Genomic DNA, 23,756 nt, shown 5'->3' with positions numbered 1-23,756 from the left:
TGTCCAGAATCGCTGGATGTGGGTCCGAGGCCAGGACTCGAACCTGGTTCTCAAAGTTCAAAGTCGGCAGCTCTGACCGTTAGACTGCACCACTTAAAAAAGGTGGAATCCTAGGGTATGAGTGGCATAGGGCAACAGAGACAGAAGAGTGTGTAAGAGTGGCAGAGGGCAAACATGAGAGAGGAGGACAGGAGTGGCAGAGGGTAAGAGTTACAGAGAAGGACTATAGAGTAAGCAGCAAGCTGGTGAGACAGATGAGTGGCATGGGAGGTGGGGAGGCTGAGGCAGAGGACAGTCAGTGACAGGACTGAACTTGAGTGAAAGGGAAGAATGAGCGACAGAGATACAACAATGAGTGAAGTGGCACACTGAACAATGCAGAGCGCAGAATAGACAGCTGTGCGCAGAAGTGACAGCAGATGGTTAGAGTGAGGGAACAGTGCTAGTCACCCAGGATGGCCGTAGATGAGCGACAGGAAGTACAGGAGGTGGTATGAGAGTGATGTGGGCTGGTGAGTGAAGGAGGCAGGACCATTTAGTGCTGCGAGCATACAGTCTTGTCCTAAAGCAGTGCTGCCATGACCCTCTTCGCCCCCACCTGCCTTCCCCTTACCGGCAGCAAGGCCAGAAGTATTGGTTACTGGTATTTCCATATCTTCAAGTTTTGCTATGAAACTAATCAACGTTCGCCTAGCATTTGAGGACTTTTTTCTTTTCTGCAAGAGTAGAGTATGATCCTATTTCTCACATTTATGTAAATATGGAAGCCTTATTAATAGCGTACATTACGGATGTCCTACTACAATATTTCAGGAACCTAACTCGACCTTTAATCCCTCTCGAAGGAAATACTCTTCCATCCATCTACTCAAAGTAAGCTGGGGCGGAAAGATCCTTTCAGCAGTTAAGGAAGTTGTATCGCGGCACCTAAAGCGCGGGTGCCACGCTTATAGCAAAAGTAAAGAAATAGATGTTTTTTTCTATTTCTTTACTTTTGGTATAATCGCGGCACCGACGCTTTACTTTTAGCATAGTAAAGCGTTGGTGCTGCGATTATGGCAAAAGTAAAGAAATAGATGTTTTTTTCTATTTCTTTACTTTTGCTATAATCACGGCACCCGCGCTTTACTTTTAACATTAAAAGTAAAGCGTTGGTGCAACATTAAAAGTAAAGCATGGGTGCCGTGATTATACCAAAAGTAAAGAAAACAAGCAAGGTCCTGGGGAAAAAAAGAAGGGAGCGATCCGCGGCAGAATATAAACGGACCGCGGGGCCAATGCTTTTAGGCAGGCTGCGGGAGCAGATTTTAATAATAATTAAAACAAGCAATGGTGACGCGAGTTGTGCGCGCGCGCGACGGGAAAAAGTGCTGTGCACATCGCGCGCGCTTGTGCGCGTAATAGCAAGCTGGTGGCCGGCCTGGGTAGCACTTTTAAACCACCTACTAAATTTCTCGCAAGTGCAGCGCATGCGCTGACTCTAGCGAGACCTAAAGAGGGACCCTTAATAATAAGAGTAGGGAAAAGCCTACATCGAAGAATAGCCAGGAAAATGCTGTGCAGGAAAATCAGAAGGAGCGAGTCTTTGAACAGCGAGAGACAGAAAAGGACAGAAAACTTTGCCTAAAAGCGCAAAACCCAAGAAGACAGTCTAGAAGGCTAATAAAAGAGAAGAAAGATAAGAATATTATTTTTTTAACACTTACCTGGAATCTTTCTCTTGTTCTGTCGAGGGCTCCGGGATGGGTGTCATGTCACCTCTGGGATACAAGGAAAAGAGAGAATGAGGAGAAGACTAGAATGAAAATTATCAAACTTTACTTTCAGTTGCAAACATTTTGGTTTGTTCTAAATATTAGGCCCCAAATAAACCTTCAAATCTGGTGCCCATCTTAACACAGAAAGTGCTACTTAACAGGCAGCCACTTAAATGTGATGTTTGATTATAGGAGGCACGGCAGCCATTTGAAGGATGCCTGTGGATGAGCACATTAATTATGAGAGAATGAAGGAAGATCTGACCAGACAGTTTGGGCTGAAGCCAGCTCAGAGGTTTAAAGACACCAAAGAAAGGGAATGGTGTTTTATTTGAAATCTGTATTCACTGTGTGTAGCATGAATGGAATGAAGGAAGGGGGTCAAAGGTTTCATGCCCTTCATCAGGTAATGGTGACAGAGAGACTCAAGGAGGAGTGTTATGTTATGTTGTAGAGCGCACAGCTGCCCCAGCAAAGGGGCGTCCCGGCGCTAAGAGCAGTAATAGCAGCTGACAGCAGGAACCCAACATGACGAGAGAAAGAAAGAAGACCAGTGGGCCATTAAGAGCCATAGAGGCAGACAGAAGGGCATGGACTGCAAAAAAACCTAAAGAGAAGGGAAAAGATGTGTCTTCAGTGCTTACACAGCAAACATCATGGAAATGTCACTGGCAGTCAAGGAAGACAATGAGACTCTCCCTGGCTTGCTGCATAGCGACATGACAGGTGGTTCATTCAAGGACTAAAAGAGACTCAGTGAAAAACAATTGTAGGAGGCTGGCTTAGTAAGTGTAGCTGTGGAGCGAAAGCTTCAGGCTTAGTCCGAAAGGAGTGTAAAGTAGCTTGTTTTAGCAGTACTAATCATATAGTGTAGGTTAAGGGAAAAAGAACCACACTGTGTGGTTATAAAAATATGTATTTATTATGAAAACTCACCAACACCCTGAAATATCTCCTTCCTGGGGTTATAATCACAATACCCACACTACTTCAATAATAGAACAGGTAAGTAGCACAAATACACAGTGGTCTCTAGCGGGATACCAAACCATATACTAATAAAGTGGAATACAAACCGCGAGCAAAGTCGAGACTGGACCCAGAAGACTTAGAAGAGCTGGGGACCCAAGGAAGCACCCAAAATAAGTACCCTGGAACCCCACAGAGGCCGTGTGCAGAGTGGAAATACGACAGCGTGCTCAATACAAGTGAAATCAATTAAATGAAAAGGATTTTTATATAGCGCATGGCTACCCGGAGGCCTCCCAGCGCTGTACCAGAAACTAGACGGGGGATAATCCTTTAGGGAAGAGCCAGGTCTTTAGTTTTTTTCAAAACACGAGGTGGTTAGTTTCTCTATGGTGGGAGAGTGGGAGGGAGTTCCATAGCTTAGCTGAATTATGTAAAAAATGCCGGCCGCCCATCCCTCGCCCTTTTGATTCTGGGCACTTCTGCCAAAAGAAACTCATCATAGCGAAGTCTTCTGGTAGCTTTGTAGGGTTTAATCAACACTCTGATGATGGGTGGCACGTTCCCTTCTAACGACTTGTGTGCAACACAGAGGGCCTTAAAATGGATTCTCTCCTGCACCGAGAGCCAGTGGAGGGAGCACAGGGCGGGGTTTGCTGAGCAGCGATTGTTCAATGGGGAAGTTCCGGTTGTAGTTTTAAAGAAGAAGGATCCTTCCCTGAGGACCCCGAAGAAACCCTGTGGTGGGTTGGAAATCCACCCCACCCATGGATACCCCAGGAACCAGGATACCAACACCAGGGAAGCCGGGTGCATAGGTGTGAAGTGATGCCGTAGACCACAATGGAGGACTTCAGTGAAAATGCCGCTGGGGAAGAAGGTGAAAAAGTCCGGTGGATTCTAAGGTTGGATTCTAAAAGAGGACTACATCTGCAAGAAGAGGGGACAGAGTCTATGCCCCTCGGGAGTCCAGGAGGCACGGAAGACAAATGACCACTGATGAACGAAGATACAGGAGAGTTGACTGTGCCTCTGCTGCTGCTGCTGAGAGACCAGGCGATCCTGAGAAAGACTGGGAGACATTCACGAGCTGCACCACATCGGAAGTCCAAAGCCAGGGGGTCACCAACAAGCCTCGGCAGCAGCAAAAGATGAAGAAAGCGAAGAAGGTGCAGTGTCGGGACTAGCAAGTTTCATGGGACTCATCAAGTGCAGGAGAGTCAGAGCAGGCCCGAGCAAGGAGGGGAGCCCTCAAGAGCTAAAGAAGACCCTCAAGAGGACCCAGGGGGTGAAGGTACAGGAGCTTCTTAGAGCCCGAAGATCTCTAGAGAAGAGAGTCAACAAGCCTTGGCAATGGCAATTTGACAGTGAACAGGGATAATGCCCCAACAGTTCTGACAAAGGATACTGACTTCCAAATTGCTGAGAAGACAGTGCAGGCCTTGAGGGAGTTGCAGAACCACCACCTATGTTGCTGAACCTTTTGGAGACTGTGGAATGTCAGGAGCAACAGACCGGTCAGCTTAGATGAGGTGCCTGCACATGCAGGGGAGTGACTCCTTCACTCCAAGGGAGATTACTTCAGGTGTCTTGGATGTCCACAGTCCTGGAGAAGAACCTGTATGGAGCACAGGCACAGACGACGTAGAAGACTGGCAGGATGGTGAGACCAGGTGCAGCAGGAGTCTTCCAGAAGCAGTCTTGTTTCCCAAAGCGAAGTCTAATGAAGTCCAACATGCCTAGACGGTTGAAGATGAAGTAGTTTTGGATCTGAATCTTGTCCCACAACGAATCTGAAGAGCCAACCATGGTTAAGCTCTGATGGAGCAAGGACTCGTAGAAAAGAGACTTGCTCTGAAGCAATACTCTCATATAACTTATAACCTTGTATTAATTGTGAATTGTGTAAATTAATATGCATCACACTTGACATAAAAGAAAGAGAAGCTTGGCTACGTGTATTACTAACAAGTAACTCGAGTGAAATCTAAAATGGCTGTTAACGCGGGAAACTGTATTGCGCATGTTTGGAGGGAATTTCTTGCACCTGCGCAGACGCTTTTAAAATTGCCGCTTGAAAGCTCACATGCTAAGCATCTGCTTTGCTGAAACTAAAACAAGCTGTCTTACTAATGCGGGGAAAGCATTTACAAATAAATGGGATTAGATTAGAGATAGGTTGTATACAAGGGAAGAGGTGTGGCGCCGCGGCCAGGGCGACTGACTCCGGAATCTGGGGATCACGGTTCGATCCCCAGTACTGGCGGCAGATTAGCCCAGCACCATGTGATTCTGGGCAATAGTTTGCTTAATCTTCCCGACGGCCCCCAGCGCCTAGAGACCCTTACGGGTATTTGTTCGCGCTTTACAAATGTGGATTATTATTATACAGTGAAACCATTTTGTTTTTAAATTAATATGCGTCTTTTTGACTTTCTTATTAGTATGTATTTGGGCCCCTTGTGTGATTCCGGAGTGTATAACCTACGTGATCTCTACACATGCGTGGTATGAGTGAGCCGGAAGAAGTGATGTGACTCTTGAACAAAGTCCAAGGACGAAAATGATACATACCCTGGGAACCAGCCCCGAAGTCCTGCGAAATGGATGGGAACCTATAAAGTTTATACTTTTGTGTCTAATAAGATGTGAATACAGGTGGGAATAAAGATTTATGAATAAAAATTAAGGGGTGGGATCATAGAACGATGAATTTGAAAAATAAGCATGGTGTAATGATCATTCCCCCTTGCCTGTCCAATCAGAGTTAGAAATGTCATGATATTGAAACATTAATGGCTGGTCCATGAGCATAGAAAAGTATAAGTGAGGTAGTTGTGGGGGCATATCAACAAGAGCTTTATCTCTGCTTTTTTGGCTTTAAAAGCCAAAAAAGGAGAGATAAAACTAGCGCCCTATCAACAACAGGGTGCTAACATGCAAATTTGCATGTTAGCACCCTTTTACTCTATGCTTCCCCTTGCATCTCTAATGAGATGCAAAGGGGGCGTTCCAGAGTAAAATAATAGGAGAAATGTCGCTAAGCGACATTTCTCCTATTATCAAGAATGTCGCTAACCATGTTAGAGACAAAAAAAGCAGCGCTAACCGCGGTTAACGCTGCTTTTTTACGTCTGGTATTTTTCAGACTTAGCCATGATATCCTATGGAAGGAGGATATCATGGCTAAGTTTGCCTGTCCCTATCAACAAGGTAACGTGAGATTATCGCTGGGTTTCCAGCGATAATCTCACGTTAGCCTGTTAGCGTGAGGATTTTTATCGCTATTGAGATAAGCGTTGCTAATAGCACGCTATCTCAGCGATAAAAATTCACGCTAGCCGGCGATAATTATCCTAGCGCTAAGTGCGCTTAGAGATAATTATCGCCGGTTGTTGTTGATATGCCCCTTAGTTAGTTAGAGAGACTCGAGAGACGCAGAATGCTGCAGAGCTCAGGATGCTGTCGGAGTGACGAGCGAATGCTGATGAAGAATCGAATTGAAGAACATCGCCTTAAACTAAATTAAATTAGAAGAAGATCACGGAAGAATACCGAGGAGGAAGAGAGTGCCAGAAAGGGGTGCAACACCAGCGTCGGTGTTAGAGAGGTCATCTATCCTGTCCTGATTCCTGTCCTGAAGTCTTTGTCGCCTGATCTTTCCCGAGGAACCATTCCCAGCTCCTTAGCCAGGGGTGTTGCAGGGATTCTGCTCATACACAGAACTATGCGCAGGAAACCGGGACCTCAGTGAATTGTGGTGTACCAAAAACTCACCTTAGAACCCAGAACCCTTATCCGACCAGCATCAGTGTCCCATTCGTTATCCGTATTATCACGGAGGTCCCAATGAACAGACAACCCAGAACAAGCGACTTAGGGTACTCTCAGGAATGGTGGGAATCAGAAATACCTGTTCGTAATTATTCTCATATCAGTCAACAACCAGAGTAAACTAAGACACGGTAAAGTTTAAAGAGTTTATTTTATAAACCTCGTGTCCTAAGATGCAGTACTTTGGCTAATACAAGCAGACAAGTGATTAATATCAAAACCATCAGCATTGTTACAATAGAAAATAAAGGGAGAAATCATATTATAAATGACAGTGGGTTACAACCACCTTCCCTTCACTATGAAGTTAATATTATTAGACTAATAGAAGGTCTCTAGGCTTGAATGGGGAACCCCATACCGTAAAGATCAGCTTAGTGGAATCACATCACAGGATCAGATGTGGTCTTTTCCTGGGAAAGCTCTTCTTCAGAATGTGTGTTAAACATGCAGCCTGCAATATTAAAAGCACTCGTTTTTTAGGTATTTGCAGCTGCGTGCGTGTTATGGCTAAATAGTGGGCCGATCAACCTGAACTCAAAAACATGCATTGTCTAGCGACCCAGACTGTTTCTTTTACACAATGTTCAGACCAAGGACGCAGCTCACGGCTAGGGATGTGAACAACAGACAGTTCTTTTGTGAAGAAAAGGCGAGCAAGCAGTTTTCAAATAATAACATGTAACTGCAGTGTTGTGTGCAAAAGCAGCAAAAAGTGGCAAGATGGCTTTCTAACATCTAACGCGGTTATGCTAACTTAGCAATGTATGTATGTAAATTGCAGCCCCCACTACAGGGGGTTGGTTTTCACACCATCCTAGGTAATTATATTTTCGTGAATGTGCAGATGTACTTGTCTCACTCTATCCTCTCCCTTCTGGGCAACGTCATTGTAAAGTATAATATATTTGTTTGATTAATTGACTAATTGAATATTCCTTCCTTTGAGTAACGGAGAGTGTACTGTACTTTGAAATGTTTCACGTAAATTTAATTTAGATAAAGCCTTAAAACTTTCCAGAGTCTGTGGTTATTTCATTGCAAAGAATTATGTCATTTCACCATCAACTTGTTCAACTAATGGTCCATTGACCAGAGAAAAGAACTTTTTGATCAGGGAAAGATTAGTTAGGAATGACAGGTAACTAATCTTGCAATAAGAAACAACATAAACGTTGACTACAGCGGTTTAACTGGTCAGTGTGTGTGTAATTGTGTGTTTATGGGCCCAGGTGAGTATATGGTGTAGGAGTATCTGTGGCTGGTTCACCGCTGGATCAGTTTTCTGGTAGCAGAGCTATGGTTATTATTGACTAGTTTGGTGATAACTATTGATTATTGAGTTATTGATGGCCGTGGTGAAAAGATTTGAAAGTGACCACAACACTCTTGCTCTTACTCTTCTTATGCAAGGCAATGTACAGTCCCACATAAGGGTGTGTTCTGATCCAGGAGCCTTGTCCCTTACTAATAATTTGAGGTCAGTAAACTGGAGCTGGGTAGAAAAACTTCCGGAAACACTAGCCAAAGTTAAGAGCAAAACTAGGGACTTAATTAGGCACTTAGGCAAAATCCCTAGCTCTGAGGCGGTAATGAGTTTAGGCCCCAGGCATGAGCAGCTCTTCAGGTAACTTAGAGAACTGCTCAGCCGGCCAGTTAAGATACTGGGAAGCGGTTGTCATTCTGCTGGTCTGCAGCAAAATCCTAAAAGTTCCTGGTTTAACCGGGAGTGTAGTAAGTCCAAGGGGGAACTTATTAGTGCTGTAAAGCGAAAGGTCCACTCTGAGATCGTGCTCTGTAGAGCCAAGTACAGGCAGGTTATTGCCAATACTAAAAAAGAGTGGGAGGGCTTGTTATGGTCAACGTTATGTACAGCACTTGTAGATAAAGATTCGAAGACCTTTTGGAGAGAGGCCACTCACTGGCTAAAAGCGGAAAGACCAGTGTTAGAAAATAATATTCAGCCTGAAGAATGGATGACATATTTGGGGTCCCTTATGTAAGTGGCAAGACTGACGAGGTTGTGGATGAGGGGCTGATTGGGTAATATGAAACCCTGGTCTTTTCAATTGAGGAAACCCAACTGGCAGTTTCATCATGTGCAATGGCCCGTGCCCCAGGCCCTGACAAAATTCCAAATGATTTGTACAAAGAAGATAATTCGCTGTGGGGCACGTACATTAATATGCTATCCAATCTGGTTTTGGCGGGAGCTCCTGTACCACCATCTTGGCTGATTGCAGAAATTGTGCCTATCTTTAAGAAAGGTGATAAAACTAAGCCCTCGAGTTATAGGCCGATTAGCCTCATTGACTCCCTTCAGAAAATATTTTGGTCTTAGGGAGGCTCCAAGAATGGATGACGGAGTTCCAAATTTTAAGTGACTTCCAAGCTGGTTCTCGTAGTAAAGTTAGCACTTTAGACCAAGTTTTCCGTTTTATTTGTATCTATTGGAAAGAAGTGGATGTCAAAGGTGGGAAATTATATGTGGCATTTGTTGATCTGCGCACAGCTTTTGATTCAGTGCCCCGTGCAAAGCTGTGGGGTGTACTAAAAGAGATGGGCCTGCCGATTAAACATTTTAGACATCTTAATCAGACGCCACTCCTCTAATACAGCACAGGTTAGGTGGGGTCCAAAAAATGAAGTTACAGATACCTTTCCTGTACAACGTGGTGTACGACAGGGTAGTGTGCTCGCACCCACCCTTTTTACTCTTTTTATCAATGGTGTTATTAATTTCCTGGATAAGGACAGCTGTGATGCACCAAAAATAGGCACCAAAAGAGTTGCCGCTTTATTATTTGAGGATGATACCCTGTTAATTTCAAAGTCACCCCATGGTCTCCAGCAACTTTTAAATGATTTTATACATTTTTGTAATGATAAGGGTTTGTTTTTAAAGGACGGGAAAACTAAGTATATGATTTTAAACAAAATGGGAAGGAAAGTATCAAGTAGACCGATATGTGCTGGCAATACTAGACTAGAACAAGTAGATGTATTTGACTAATTGGGTATTCGAGTGTCCCCATCAGTACACTGGGATGCTCATATGGAGAAGGCAAAATTAAACCAAATTGTCCAGTGTAACCACATCAGCCAGATTCATAGAAAAACAGTCTCGCGCCAGATTGCTCCAGCACTCAAAATCTATAACACTAAGGTATTGGGGAGCATAATGTATGGTGTAGAGTTGTGGGGGACAGGAAATATAGAGCCGCTTATTGTTGTTGAAAACTGTTTTTTAAGATCATTAGTGGATTTACCCCAAAGTTCCCCAATGAAACCTTTGTACATGGATCTGGCACATAAAGAACTGATACACAAGGCGAATTATAGATTGCTAATGTTCTGGTTTAGACTTTGGACTGTGGAGGAGCTTGAACCATACCGAGAGACTCTGCTAGATCTCTTGAAATTCACCAAAGCATCAAAAATCAACTGGTTTATTGCCATACAGAAAATCTTGGGGAAGCTGGGCATGGATGTTTTTTGGGACAAACCCGGGAAGTATGAGACGAATCGCAAGAGCAAGAATGAAGGAAGTGTTCTGGGAAACTATCTTAGCAGAGGATGCTATAGCGCCGGAATCTAGCCTGACCAAAGATTTTTTTACATTTAAATGCTTCTTATCCTTCGAACCAAGTATTGATGAAATTGTTCCCTCTTTTGTACGGAAGCTTTTTTTGCAATTCCATTATAAAACACTTCCTACCAACCTGTTTTGTTCAAAATGGTCGAACAGTACTACTTTTGATGCTCTCTGTCCGGCATGTCAAGGAAGTCCTGAATCTATTGTCCATTTACTTTTCTTTTGCCCGTCTTACTGGCTACTGAGTAAAAAATTGATTTTCCCGTTATGTACTCTAGTAGAACGTGGTCATTACTTAGAGGTGTTAAAAGCTCTGTGCACTGATACTAGACACCCCATTGTGTTTGGCCTTTCTAAATTTTGGCATGCACTCTGGATCAAGCAAAGGAAACTATGTGTTTGAAGCTTTCTGTTGCCCATACGGAATGGCTGGTCCTGAACCCTTTTGTAATTGACTAAGATCTTGTATCTATTGGCTCTGTAACCCAGCACATTAAGCACTTTAATTCTGTTCAATCAGACTTGTTATTGGCTGCTATTGCACGTTGCACTTTTTTCCAATGGAGTTTTAAATTGTGTAAATTGTGTAATTGTTTTTAGTAACTTTTTATATTGTCATCTGATTATTGCTGTACATTTTGGTTTCTGTTGTGCTATATACTTTTCAGGATTCTTGTGATCGTAATAAAGTTATTGACTGACTGATTTATGTTTTAACAAACCCGTTTGCATCTTGTTTTATGTTGTCTGGAAATTCCTGGGAAATGAATAGCGGGTGGTAAATGGAAGCCACACTGCAGTGAGGTTACTCGTCTGTTAGAATTGCGCTGAGAAGCTATGCAGGGCTAGCGGTGCTAAATTAGGGACTATTTTCGTATAAAAGTGAGAGTGATTGACAGCAAAAGAGTTCGCTGGTGAAACTTTGGTCTTATATCACCTAGTAAGGGTAACACCGAAGGAGTAGCAGGTTCTTCCGAGCTTGAATGAAGGGTAAGCGAAAGGTTTTACTCGCAGCTAAAGAAATAATCTAGCCTTTGGCTCTAGTGGAACAGACAGAGTTGCGAATGTTTTTATGTTGTTATTAACAAAAATGTAATGCAAAATTGTAAGAAAATAAGTTTTCGTGCTACCTTGTGAAGCGGAGGGTCAGTCACCGGAGTTTCACTGACGTCACTGAGGGCCGTGCTGGAATAGGTTGAAACAGCGGGCGTGTGACTGACGTGAATTTGTAAAGGAGGAGTCAGGAGTGATACTGACGTCACAAAAAGGCCGCACTAGTATTGGTTAAATGAACAGCATGAGCCTGAGTTTAATTGGTCGAAAGAATAGAAGCTGTGTTAGGATTGGTTGTATGCTTGATTCTCTCTTGCCATTTAGTGTGAGTCGCCCTGATAGAAAGGCTCGAGGTTTTGCAGATTATTGTTTTATGTATTCATAGCATAGAATGTATTGCGAAAAGAGAAAAATTTCACTAGTAAAGAAGATCAAAAATTTCTTTAAGAAAGACCTGTATTAACTAGGGAGGGAATTCCAATACCTCCGCCAAAAACGCCTGCTTTGTTTATGATGATGGAGAGAGGATATCATACGTGTATATGGATGGATGGAGAATTGGATAAAGTATACGAAGGGTGATGGTGTTTTTCCTTTTCCAGAACACTGTATGTTTAATGGAAGAATTTTGCAGAATTTGAGAATGCGGATGAATGATTTAGATACAAGACCCAGGATGACACAATATGAGGCATTAGAAGAATGGGAGGCTGAATCATATGAACGAGAGAAAAACAGGACTGGGAGATACATGGGTCATTTCCCTAGATATTTGAGGGAATCATGCGAACGTCAACTGAAACAATGGAGAAAAGCAATGGTGTCAGAAGGACTATATCCAGTATTGATGGCTGAAGAACAGTCGGGGCAAGTGTAAGGAGAAAACTAAACACCTGACAATTACAGGTTTTGGTGAATCAGAAGATGAATTTATGGAGGACATTTTAACTAAAAACCCTCCACCATATCAGGAAGGACCCAGGAGAATTATTCCGAGTGCACCAGTCCTAGGAGCAACCTTGATTCCACAGATTATACATGATCCAACAGTTAATAGGGTACTTCAGGATAAGGAAAAAGAAGCACTGAATAAAAACAGAGGGAGAACTAATGCATAAAATAACCCATTTGAATATAAATCCTGAAGCATTGACAATACCCATAACTATAGGTCCATTGTTCCATTGTATGGAGACAAGGTAAATTGTCCAAAACCACTAGTTGTAACAACTCCTTTGAATAATCCTAGAACAGAAATTGTAATAAATGATGATCAAACAAGTGATTGTGCTTCAGTAATGTCCTTAATGGATTTGCCAATAAGAGAACAGGTAAATGAAACCCCGAAAAGAGCTACACCCAGTTGTTCAAAAGAAGGAAGGTCAGGGACATCCTCAGGAGTCAAAAGTGCCAGAGTGGTAACTTCAGAAGATCTGGAAAGATGGGTACCGGGAATTTAAAAAAATGCTCACCTCCAAAGAATTTAGACATTTACAAATTGAAAGTGGAATTGGAAGATAAGATAGCTAGAAATGTGGGAATAGATAGGTTAAATACTTACAGTGAAGAATTGTTGTTCATATGTAGGAGTATAACTAGAAATGCGAAGGTATTTCATGAGAAATTGACATAACTTGCCTCTGAAATGGGGACAGAGATAGGGAGATCAAAAGTATTGCAGAAACCATATAGAGCAGAATTTATTGATAAAGACCTGGAGAATATGAATGTGTCTTGAATAAAATTACAGAAAAGGGTTAAAGACTATTTTACAAAAGTGGGGAGACCTAGACAGGTGGAGAATTAGGTGGACGAGGAAAAAGGAGGAAGCACAGACAAGTCGAACAACATCTGAATATCTACTAAAAGAATCGGAAAAAGCAGAGAGATTGTGTCCAATGAGAGAAGTTCCAGGAGGTGGATATGTTCATGTTCCATGGAGTCAACAAGATATTTTGTCATTTACAAATAATTTTCCCAAATTGAGAGAGAAGCCAGTTGAATGGTACAAACAGGTTGAGAGGTTTGTGAAGGTTTCAAAGGTTTTGTTGAAAGATTTTCATGGTCTGTTTGACATAGTGGCACCTGCTGATTTATGGACAGAATGTAAAATCACAGTGGATTGGCTTAGTAATGAGTATCCAAGAAACCCGAAAACAGGTGCACCCTCAGATGATGTAATGAAGAAATATCACCAAGTAAATACTTTTTTAAAAGGGAAAATTCCTCCTTAAGAAACAGATTGGGTCAAAAGAGAGAGAACAACCCAAGAGCTGAATGAGTCTGTTCATGCATATTATGAATGACTGTTGCAGGTGTTTAAACAGTATAGTGGCTTTGAGAACATTGGAGATAAAGATATAGGACATTTTGTATATCGGTTTGTGTATGGTCTGAAACCAGAAATTAGTCAGATGATTCAACAACACTTGGTTTGGCAGGGAAAACCCATAGACGATATTCTAAAATACGCAAAATACTGTGGGGCTCATATTGAGGCAAGGCATAAAAAGTTAAAGGAGAAAATTATGTGGGCACAAGTGAAATTGGCAGAACGGCAGGAACTTAAATAAACAGTCAGACTGATGGTTAAATGAAAGAACAGGGCCAGAGTGATAATGCTGTGAGTGGTGGTAAATTAAGAGGACGAATGAGTAGAGAGGAAGCAAAGAAGACGTTTCCTTGTCATGGGTGCGGAAAGTTAGGACATTGGAAGAACGAGTGTAAAAATGTTCAGAATAATAATTGCCCAAACCAAAATTTAAATCCTCAGATGCAGAATGAGGTGCTTATGAATCAACTGCAGCAGGTTGTTAATCAGCAGTGTCAGGTGCCACCTGCCCCTATGCCAAATTTTGTGAACAAGCAGTGCAGTGCGGACGCCAGATTTCAAGGAGGAAGTGTTAAGAAAAATTCTGTGATTTCAAAATATCTTTTGCAAAATAACAGTGACAGTGAGAACGAACAATGACGGTGCCTGAGGAGGGAGGAAGAGGAGTGTGTACTTGGTGCATCCTTGCGGGTAGATCAGTCAGGTCCATTTATTGTTGGGAAAGTGGAAGGTAATGACATCATTTTTCTGTTGGACACTGGTGCTTCTCGCTCTAATGTGACAGCAGACATCCCAAAACCTACCCCTCTCGGGAGAAGCCATCCAAGTAGTAGGTGTATCTAATAAGCAGATTATAACCACAATTACAGAGCCTATGGAGGTGCACATTGGCAACTTTAAAGATATGTGCAAATTTGTGGTGTGCGACTCCAGTCCAGTGAACTTACTAGGAAGAGATTTACTGTGCAGAATGAACTGCACAATTTATTGTACACCGAATGGTGTTGCTATTTAGACCCCTGATGAAGATATTGTCTATAAGATAATGCTTGCAAAACAAGGCACAGATGTAGATGAAATGTATTCATTAATGTCAAAAGATAACTTACCAGAAGAATTGAGAACAACTGTGAATCCAGAAGTATGGAAAAGACATAGGGCTAATGGCAAATGTAGACCCAGTGAAAGTAACTGTGAAAGGCGGTGCAGTTTACCCTAACACCCGACAATATAAGATGAGTCCTGAAGTCAAAGCAGGAGTAGCTTCTGAAATTGATCGAATTATTAAATAAGGCATCTTAAAAGAAATAATGAGCAGTCCTTGTAATTCACCTATACTAGGTCTTAAAAAGCCTAGCGGAAAATACCTGATAGTGCAAGACTTAAGAAAGATTAATGAGATTGTAGTGCCTTGTTGTCCTGTAGTGCCAAATCCAGAAGTGATTCTGTATCAGATACCATGGAATGTAGGATGGTTTACAGTAATTGATTTGTGTTAAGCATTTTTCTCTATTCCTTTACACCCAGACAGCCAGTATCCTTTTTCTTTCAAATTTGAAGATCGTATTTTGGCATGGAACCGAGCTCCTCCAGAAAGCTCTTCAATTTTTAATCAGATTTTGAAAAAGTGCCTAGAGAAATTAGTTATGCCCAAAAATTCTGTTTTAGTGCAGTATATCGATGGCCTACTAGCATCGAAATCTCGAGATGACTGTGTTACTGATTCAATCGCATTATTAAATCATTTGGCTGATGGAGGACACAAAGTATCCCCAGAAAAATTAAAACTTTGTTGAACTGGAGTCAAATATTTGGGTCACCAAAAACAAACGGGAGTGAGGAAGGGGACCCCTGAAAGAATTAAGATAATAAAACAGATGCAGTTGCCACAAACACAGAGAGAGATTAGAATGTTTCTTGGAGTAGTTGGATACCGGAGACAGTGGATTGTAGGTTTTTCCTTATTAGCAAAACCGCTAATTCAGATGACACGAAAAAGAGTGAAAGATCCAATCGTTTGGGGTGACGAAAGTGTGGAAGCATTTGTAAAGTTACTAAATTGTCTGTCTGAGGCCCCTGCCCTAGGTATGCCTGACTATACGAAAGAATTTGCACTATTCTATTGTGAGAGAGAGGATTGTGCACTTTCAGTCTTGACCCAGAGACATGGATTAAGCTGACGCCCTATAGCATATTTTTCTGCTACTTTGGATCCTGTGGCTTCAGCATTACCCGGCTGCTTAAAAGTAGTAGCTGCTACCTGTATGAGTCTGGAACAAAGTGAGTCAATTGTGATGGGACATGCAGTAAAGGTATATGTTCCACATTCAGACGAGATTCTCCTAACAAGTACTCAAACACAGCATCTTACTCCTAGTCGAATAACTAAGTACGAAAGAATAATTTTGTGAGCAGAGAATGTGACAGTGATCAGGTGCACAATGGTAAAACCAGCAACTCTGTTGCCAGATGCACATTGTGAAGAAGTTAAAGAAGAAATAGACCATGATTGCTTAGATGTGACAGAATTGTGCACTAAGCCCCACCCTGATATACAGGAAGAGCCACTGAAAGAACCCGACCATCAACTTTTTGTTGATGGCTCCTGTTTGAGGCTTGAGGAAGGAGGATTGAGTGCAGCCTATGCTGTCTGCAAAATTTCTGAAGTCATTGAAGCATCCAGTTTACCGTTGGTCAAGTCTGCACAAGTAGCCAAATTGATCGCTTTAATAAAAGCATGCAAAATTGGGAAAAATTGGAGAGTGACCATATTTACTGATAGCCAATATGGTTACGGGGTTGTGCATGACTTTGGCCAGCTTTGGATGCAAAGGGGATTTATGACTTCTTCAGGATCCCCTAAAAGAAATGGGAAAAATGTAAACAAACTGTTGGAAGCAATACAATTGCCAAAGGAATTAGCAGTGGTCAAGTGTGCTGCGCACCAGTCAGGAAATGACGGCTGGTAATCGATATCCTGACCAGGTTGCTCAATATTGTGCAAGAAATAATATGGCAATAAACAAGAAAATTGAAACAAGTGGAATAAGCTGGAAACTTATGCTATTCTCAGCTTTTGAAACATGGAATGAGGTGAGACAGGTGCAGGATGAGGTGGAAGGGAGTGAAAAGGAAAGCTGGATAAAATCAGGTTATGAGAGAAGGGCAGAAGATGATGTGTGGGTTTATCCTTATGGCCGACCAGTCATGCCAGACTGTTTGCTTTCACAAATGGCCAGAATGTACCATGTAGACACTCATGTAGGCAGAGATACTATGATCAGACTTTTCAAACAAAATTGGTATAATCCAAGATTTAGGGTAGTCGCAGAAAGTCTTTGCCAGCAATGTTTAACTTGTCAACAAATAAATCCAGGCAGGAAGACAGTGGTCAGTTGGGGAAAAATCGGAAGGGCAGAAGTATCATTCAGTAAGATTGCAGTTAGATTTCATACAATTGCCACCATGCACGGGATTGAGGTGCGACCTTGTTATAGTATGTTTGTTTTCACGGTGGGTGGAGGAGAAATGACAGTATAACAGTTGCTAAATTATTGTTAAGAGAGTTCATTTCGCGTTTTGGTTTTCCAGTAACTTTGGAATCAGATAGAGGATCTCATTTTAATAACGAAATAATTTGGTTAATCAGTGAAGCATTTAAAATTAAGCAGAAACTGCACTGTGCATACCACCCAGAGGCTTCTGGAGTGGTGGAATAAATGAATGGCACAATAAAGTCAAGACTGGCAGAGGTGTGTGCATCCACATCACTGAATTGGCCAGACGCATTACCTCTTCTTCTGATGGGACTCAGAAGTATTCCTGACAGAAACACGGGACTGAGTTCCCATGAGATTCTCATGGGAAGAGCAATGAGACAAGCGTTTATACCAGGACATAAATTGCTGAATATATCTGATGATCTGGTATTAGATTATTGCAAAGGATTGGCTGACCTAGTGCGTTCTGTCTCTCACCAGGTTGGAGAAGATGCAGTTGCCAGTCAGCCGGATCAAGCACATAATCTGAATCCCGGATCCTTGAGACAGATTGCCCTCCACACTCCACCAAGACAGGTCCGCTGCAGCTTCTCTGGAGATCCTCACAGACTCCCTGAGATCTCCCTTGTGCTGATACCACTGCCTGCGGAGGCACCACTGGAGCGCCCTAATGTGCCAGCGTGCACGGTTGACAAACAGAATGCAGGAAGCAAACAGACTGAGCAGACAAAGGACCTTCAGGACTGGAACGACCGCTCCATTGTAAAACAAAGGAATAATTTCCTGAATGTCGAGAATCCTTTGAGGAGGAGGGAATGTTCGACACAGTAGTGTCCATTACCGCCCCTAAGAACAGGTTGTGCTGAGAGGGCACCAGGTGAGATTTGGGCACGTTTATTGAGAAACCCAATTTGTACAACAGCTGGGTTTTAACCTGCAGATGATGAAGCACCTTCTCTGGCGACTCCGCTTTGATCAGCCAGTCATCCAGATAGGGGAAAACTGGAATCCCCAACCATCTGAAATGGGCTGCCACCACTGCCATCACCTTGGTGAAGACTCGATGAGCAGTAGTAAGACTAAACGGAAGGATCGCAAACTGATAATGTTGCGACCCTACCGTAAAACAGAGATACTTCCTGTGCGACTTCAGGATGGGGTTGTGGAAATACGCATCCTGCAAGTCGATCGACACCATCCAGTCTTCCGGTTGCAGCGCTTGAAGAACCTGCGCAAGGGTGAGCATCTTGAACTTCTCTTGCTTCAGAAAAAGATTCAAGATCCTGAGGTCCAGGATTGGACGCAGCCTGCCATCCTTCTTCGGAATCAGGAAATACCGGGAGTAACATCCCTGACCCCTTTCCTGCTCTGGAACTACCTCTATCACACCTTTCTTTTAGTAATGTAATGACTTCCTCCTACAGGAGAAGATAGTCCTCCGAGCAAGCACCTTGGCAAGGAGGATAATTCGGAGGAAATTCCCAAAAGGGAAGGGCGTACCCATTTTCTACAAGATCTAGAACCCAAAGGTCTGTAGTAACCGATTCCCAATCTAGTAGAAACTGGGTAACCTGGCCCCCCACAGGACCAACATGATCCAGAATGGTGGATCTGGGGCTGCTTTGCAGTGGTGGGAGGGACGGAGCAAGAGGAAGTGGAGGAGGAGAGCTGCCGACCTCGTGCACGACCTCTGATTCTGCCCCTGTAGCTCTTATACAGGGTGTTCTGTTGCTGCTGCTGCTGGGGCTGCCTGTAGGTCCGAAAGGACGATCTTCCAAAGCTCCTGTACCTCCTAAAAGAACCCCTAGGTTGTGTCTGCAGACCGAGAGATTTGGCCGTGGCTTTGCTTTCTTTAAATCTCTCCAGTGCAGCATCAGCATTTTAACCAAAAAGCCCAGAGCCGTCAAAAGGCAAGTCCAGAAGAGTCGCCTGCACATCAGGGGAGAACTCAGATGACTTCAGCCACACACTCCTCCTTGTGGCAACAGAAGAGCCCATGATTCCAGCAACAGAGTTCGCAGTATCCAGGCTACTCTGGATGACCTGCCGCGCAGCCGCCTGAGTGTTTGATAGCACCTCGTTAAAGTTCTGTCTATCCTCCTCTGACAACTTAGGGGCCAGTTGTTTTGCTGAATCCATTAGAGCATGGATATACCGGCCCAAAAGACAGGTCGCATTTGTTGATTTTAAAGCCATACTGGCAGAGAAAAAGACCTTCTTGGCTGATTGGTCAAGTTTTTTAGCGTTCCTGTCGCTAGGGACCTGGGGAAAGGCACCTGAAGATCTTTTAGAACAAGAAGCCTGAACCACCAGACTCTCCGGAGAAGGATGTGAAGTCAGAAAGTCTGGGTCCCCATGGAGCCGCCCTATAACTTCTTGCTACAGTTTTAGAAACCGCAGGAGCTGAGAAGGGCTTACGCCATACCTCCATGACCGGTTCAATAATGGCGTCATTAAATGGAATCAAGGTTTCCGATACAGAGGAGGGAGAATTTAAAACCTCTGTGAGGATGTTCGGCTTAAACTCAGCAGAAGGTAGCTGCAAATCCAAAATCTCAGCTGCTTTTTTAATAACTGAGTGGTAGGGAGCCACATCTTTTGAAGGAGTATCAGCTGGAGGGGTAATCTCCAACTCAGGTGACAAGTCCAGGCCACTGGCTTCTTTCAACTCCTCAAACAAATCATCAGATTCCATAAGCTCCCCTTCTTCCATCTCCTCAACCTGGTACCTTTGTTCTTATAGTACCGTCTGAGCTTCTCTCATGGATCTGATTCTCACAACAGGAGTCGGTGGCGCCGTAACCGACTCCGACGGCACTGGAGCCGGCGTCGAACACGGATCCGGAGGAGCAGCCGGAGTCGAACGAGGTTGAGCCGGAGCCGGTGAAGATGGAAGCGGCGTCGATGTCCTCGGTGCCGGGAAATGCCAAGACGGCGTCGCCGGGAAAAATGGCATAAAAGGAGCTTGAGGGTAAGCTTGAGGAACTCCCAAGTTGAAAGCCATTGGACCCATGGGACCCGAAGGCGCTCCAGAGGGGTACATAGCTCTAGTAAAGACCCCATACATCGCATTTAAATAATGCGTCGGATCTTGATTCTGGCCTGGAAAGGGAGGATATGGCTCAGGCTGAGGCATAACCTGACTCGGGCCGATCGGCGCCGACGATGGAGTCAGCGGAGTCGAAGACTCATCCGGAGCCGGGACTTCCTCAACTGGAGCCGGAGAAAGAGACACAAAGTCCTTACGACGTCGAGAGGGTGAGGTCGATCTCGGAGCCGCATCCCTCTCCGAACAATGTCGAGAACCATGCCTCTTCTTTTTCTTGTGCTGCTTCTTGGACTTCGAAGCATGCCCCGACGTCGACTTCGACGCCGACATTGGCCTCGACCTTGATCTTCTTCGACTTCTTTACTCCTTTTTCATTCCGGCAATGAATAACTTGACCTCTCTTTCCTTCAAAGCTTTCGTACTCATCTTGCGGCAGCAAGAGCATCCTTCAACATCATGATCCGATGAAAGGCACAGTAGTCGTGCAGATCCGTGATCGACATGTGCTTACCGCGCTCCCTGCAAGGCTTGAACTCTGACTTCTTAGTCGACATTTTCTTACTGCAAACAAGAAGGAAGAGAGACACCAGCAGGAAAACAAAGTAGCCAGCAAAAGCTACAGAGAGCCCCCGAAAACCGTTAGCGTCGATGGCGCGGAAAAAAGGGAACTGACGTCATCACGCTGACGAGGTTTTCTTATGGATCTAGTGATGTCAGCGGAGCCGCGTGTGGAGCCGTGCCTCTGTGACGTCATCTTCGACCTCATCAGCGTGGAGAGCTACAAAAGTTTCCGAATGTTGCTGGCGCAGGGGATATTCACAAGGTGAGGAATCCACTAGCAGATGTATCCATCAGAAAAGTGGTATACAGTGAAACCATTTTATTTTGAAATTAATATGTGTCCTTTTGACTTTCTTATTAGTACTTATTTGGGCCTCTTGTGTGATTCCGGAGTCTATAACCCACGTGATCTCTGCACATGCATGGTATGAGTGAGCCGGAAGAAGTGATGTGACTCTTGAACGCAGTCCAAGGACGAAAATGATACATACCCTGGGAACCAGCCCCGAAGTCCTGCGAAATGGATGGGAACCTATAAAGTTTATACTATTGTGTCAAATAAGATGTGAATATGGGTGGGAATAAAGATTTATGAATAAAAATTAACAGGTGGGATCATTGAACAATGAATTGAAAGACAAAATTGAAAAATAAGCATGGTGTGATGATCATTCCCTCTTGCCTGTCCAATCAGAGTTAGAAATATCATGATATTGAAACATTAATGGGTGGTCCATGAGCATAGAAAAGTATACGTGAGGTAGTTTTAGTTAGTTAGAGAGACTCGAGAGACGCTGTATGCTGCAGAGCTCGGGATGCTGTCGGAGTGACTAGCGAATGCTGATGAAGAATCGAATTGAAGAACATCGCCATAAACTAAATTAAATTAGAAGAAGATCACGGAAGAATACCGAGGAGGAAGAGAGTGCCAGAGAGAGGTATGATGCCAGTGTCAGTGTTAGAGAGGTCATCTATCCTGTCCTGATTCTTGTCCTGAAGCCTTTGTCGCCTGATCTTTCCCGGGGGACCATTCCCAGCTCCTTGGCCAGGGGGTTGGTTTTCACACCATCCTAGGTAATTATATTTTCGTGAATGTGCAGATGTACTTTTTCTCTCTATCCTCTCCTTTCTGGGCAATGTCATTGCAAAGTATGATATATTTGTTTGATAAATTGACTAATTGAACCTTCCTTTGAGTAACGGAGACTGTACTGTACTTTGAAATGTTTCACGTAAATTTAATTTAGATAAAGCCTTAAAACTTTCCAGAGTCTGCGGTTATTTCATTGCAAAGAGAATTAAATTATGTCATTTCACCATCAACTAGTTCAACTAATGGTCCATTGACCAGAGGAAAGAACATTTTGATCAGTGAAAGATTAGTTAGGAATAACAGGTAACTCATCTTGCAATAAGAAACAACATAAACTTTGACTCCAGCGGTTTAACTGGTGAGTGTGTGTGTACTTGTGTGTTTATGGGCCCAGGTGAGTATATGGTGTTGGAGTATCTGTGGCTGGTTCACCACTGGATCAGCCCTTAAGTACCTTAGGGAAAGGGATAGGAAGATTCAGGGGTCCTTCCCAGAGGTGGGGCTGGACAGATTGGAGGATACTCCCTTGTCCTTTGTCCAATGACCCCCAACTCCAGCATATTTTGGGCCTCAGTCCTGATGCAGTCTCTGACATGGTCAGGCTATTAGTACATTTTATTATTCACAGGCAGGCTGTCACCTGTGTCCACTTCATGGGTACACAAGTAGGTTTGACTGGGTGTCAGAGAAAAGTGGTTGAACTGTTTGAGGACTTTCCTGCAATCAGCTTGCTGCTGGTCAGTGAGGGTGCCTGTCAAGGCTACTCCTTCAACTGACAATTCAACAGGGTGCTGAGTGAGGAGATCAGGGAGAGGGTCACTCTCTTCCTCCTGTCCCTAATCAGTGGCCATGTGCAAGCTCATGTCAGCCCTGTCTACAAAAGGTTTTAGGCGGTTAACTTGACGTACCTGTGGGGTCTTCTTGGAGTACCTAGGTCCAAAAAGTAGGTGACCTCGATGTTTTTTTCAAGGATTGAGTGGGGGCCACTCCACTTGTCTTGGAGAGCAGCTGGGGCCATAGGTTCCAACATCCAAACTTTGTGTCCTGGCTGGTAAACAGTTGGTACAGTCTTTTGGTCATGCCAAGCTTTCTGGAGCTCCTGGCTGGCTTCAAGGTTTATGCTTGCCTTCTTCATGTACTGAGCCATACGTGAACTCAGGCTAAGGACATAGTTCACAATATCCTGTTTAGGAGGTTTGAGAGGTTGCTCCCAGCCCACACAATGGACCCCTAACTGGATGCCCAAACAGAATTTCAAATGGGCTGTAACTAACCCCTTTCTTTGGAACCTCTATGTAGGCAAAGAGAAGGCAGGGTAGAAAGACATCCCAGTTTTGCCTGAGCTTTTCTGGGAGTCCTATGATCGTACCCTTTACGGTCTTGTTGAACCTTTCAAGAAGTCTATTACATTGTGGAAGGTAGGGTGTGGTGAACTTGTAGTTTACTCCACACTTTTTCCAGATTGCAGTGATGTAACCAGAAATGAAGTTGGTATCTCTGTCTGTTAAGGCCTCCTTAGGGATGCCCACCCTGAAAAAGATCCCCAGGAATATCCTAGCTACCACAGGAACTGTGGTGGTCCTACGAGAAATCGCCTCTGGATACCTAGTGGCATGGTTCACCACCACTAGGATATATCTGTGTCCAGCTGCAGCTGGAGGGTTTAAGGGGCCTACAATGTTTATCCCTACCCTTTCAAAGGGGACCCCAACCACTGGAAGTGGAATTATGGTGTTCTTCGTAGTGCTACCTGACTTACCATTGGCTTGGCATGTGACACAAGAGCGACAAAACTCCTTGGTGTCTTCAGACATATGGGGCCAGTGAAAATGAGGGACAAACCTGTCCCAAGGTTTGCTTTTGCCAAAATGTCCTGCAAGGGAAATGCCATGTGCCGGGGAGAGAAGAAAACCTTTGAAATTTTAAGGTATTACCGGGCTTGGGGTCTCTACCTTCAAAAAACAGGAGCCCATCTTCTTAATAAATCTTATGGGATCCACTGACATCCCTTGC

The 23,756-nt window shown here is 43.7% G+C and overlaps 1 protein-coding gene across 4 annotated transcripts in view; it reads right to left on the bottom strand.

Annotated features, from left to right (window-relative positions):
- LOC146808505 (transient receptor potential cation channel subfamily M member 2-like) overlaps positions 1-23,756 on the bottom strand; it is a 2,014,188-nt gene that overhangs the window by 346,561 nt on the left and 1,643,871 nt on the right. For all 4 annotated transcript variants that reach the window (XM_085623584.1, XM_085623586.1, XM_085623585.1 and 1 more), the window contains one exon: positions 1,707-1,760. In XM_085623584.1, the coding sequence (XP_085479710.1) occupies positions 1,707-1,760 (54 nt within the window). The remainder of the gene's footprint in view (positions 1-1,706; positions 1,761-23,756) is intronic.

Source organism: Triturus cristatus, chromosome 8 (genome assembly GCF_964204655.1).
Source record: "Triturus cristatus chromosome 8, aTriCri1.1, whole genome shotgun sequence".
NCBI lineage: Eukaryota > Metazoa > Chordata > Amphibia > Caudata > Salamandridae > Triturus > Triturus cristatus.
This window is presented reverse-complemented; position numbering and strand designations above follow the sequence as displayed.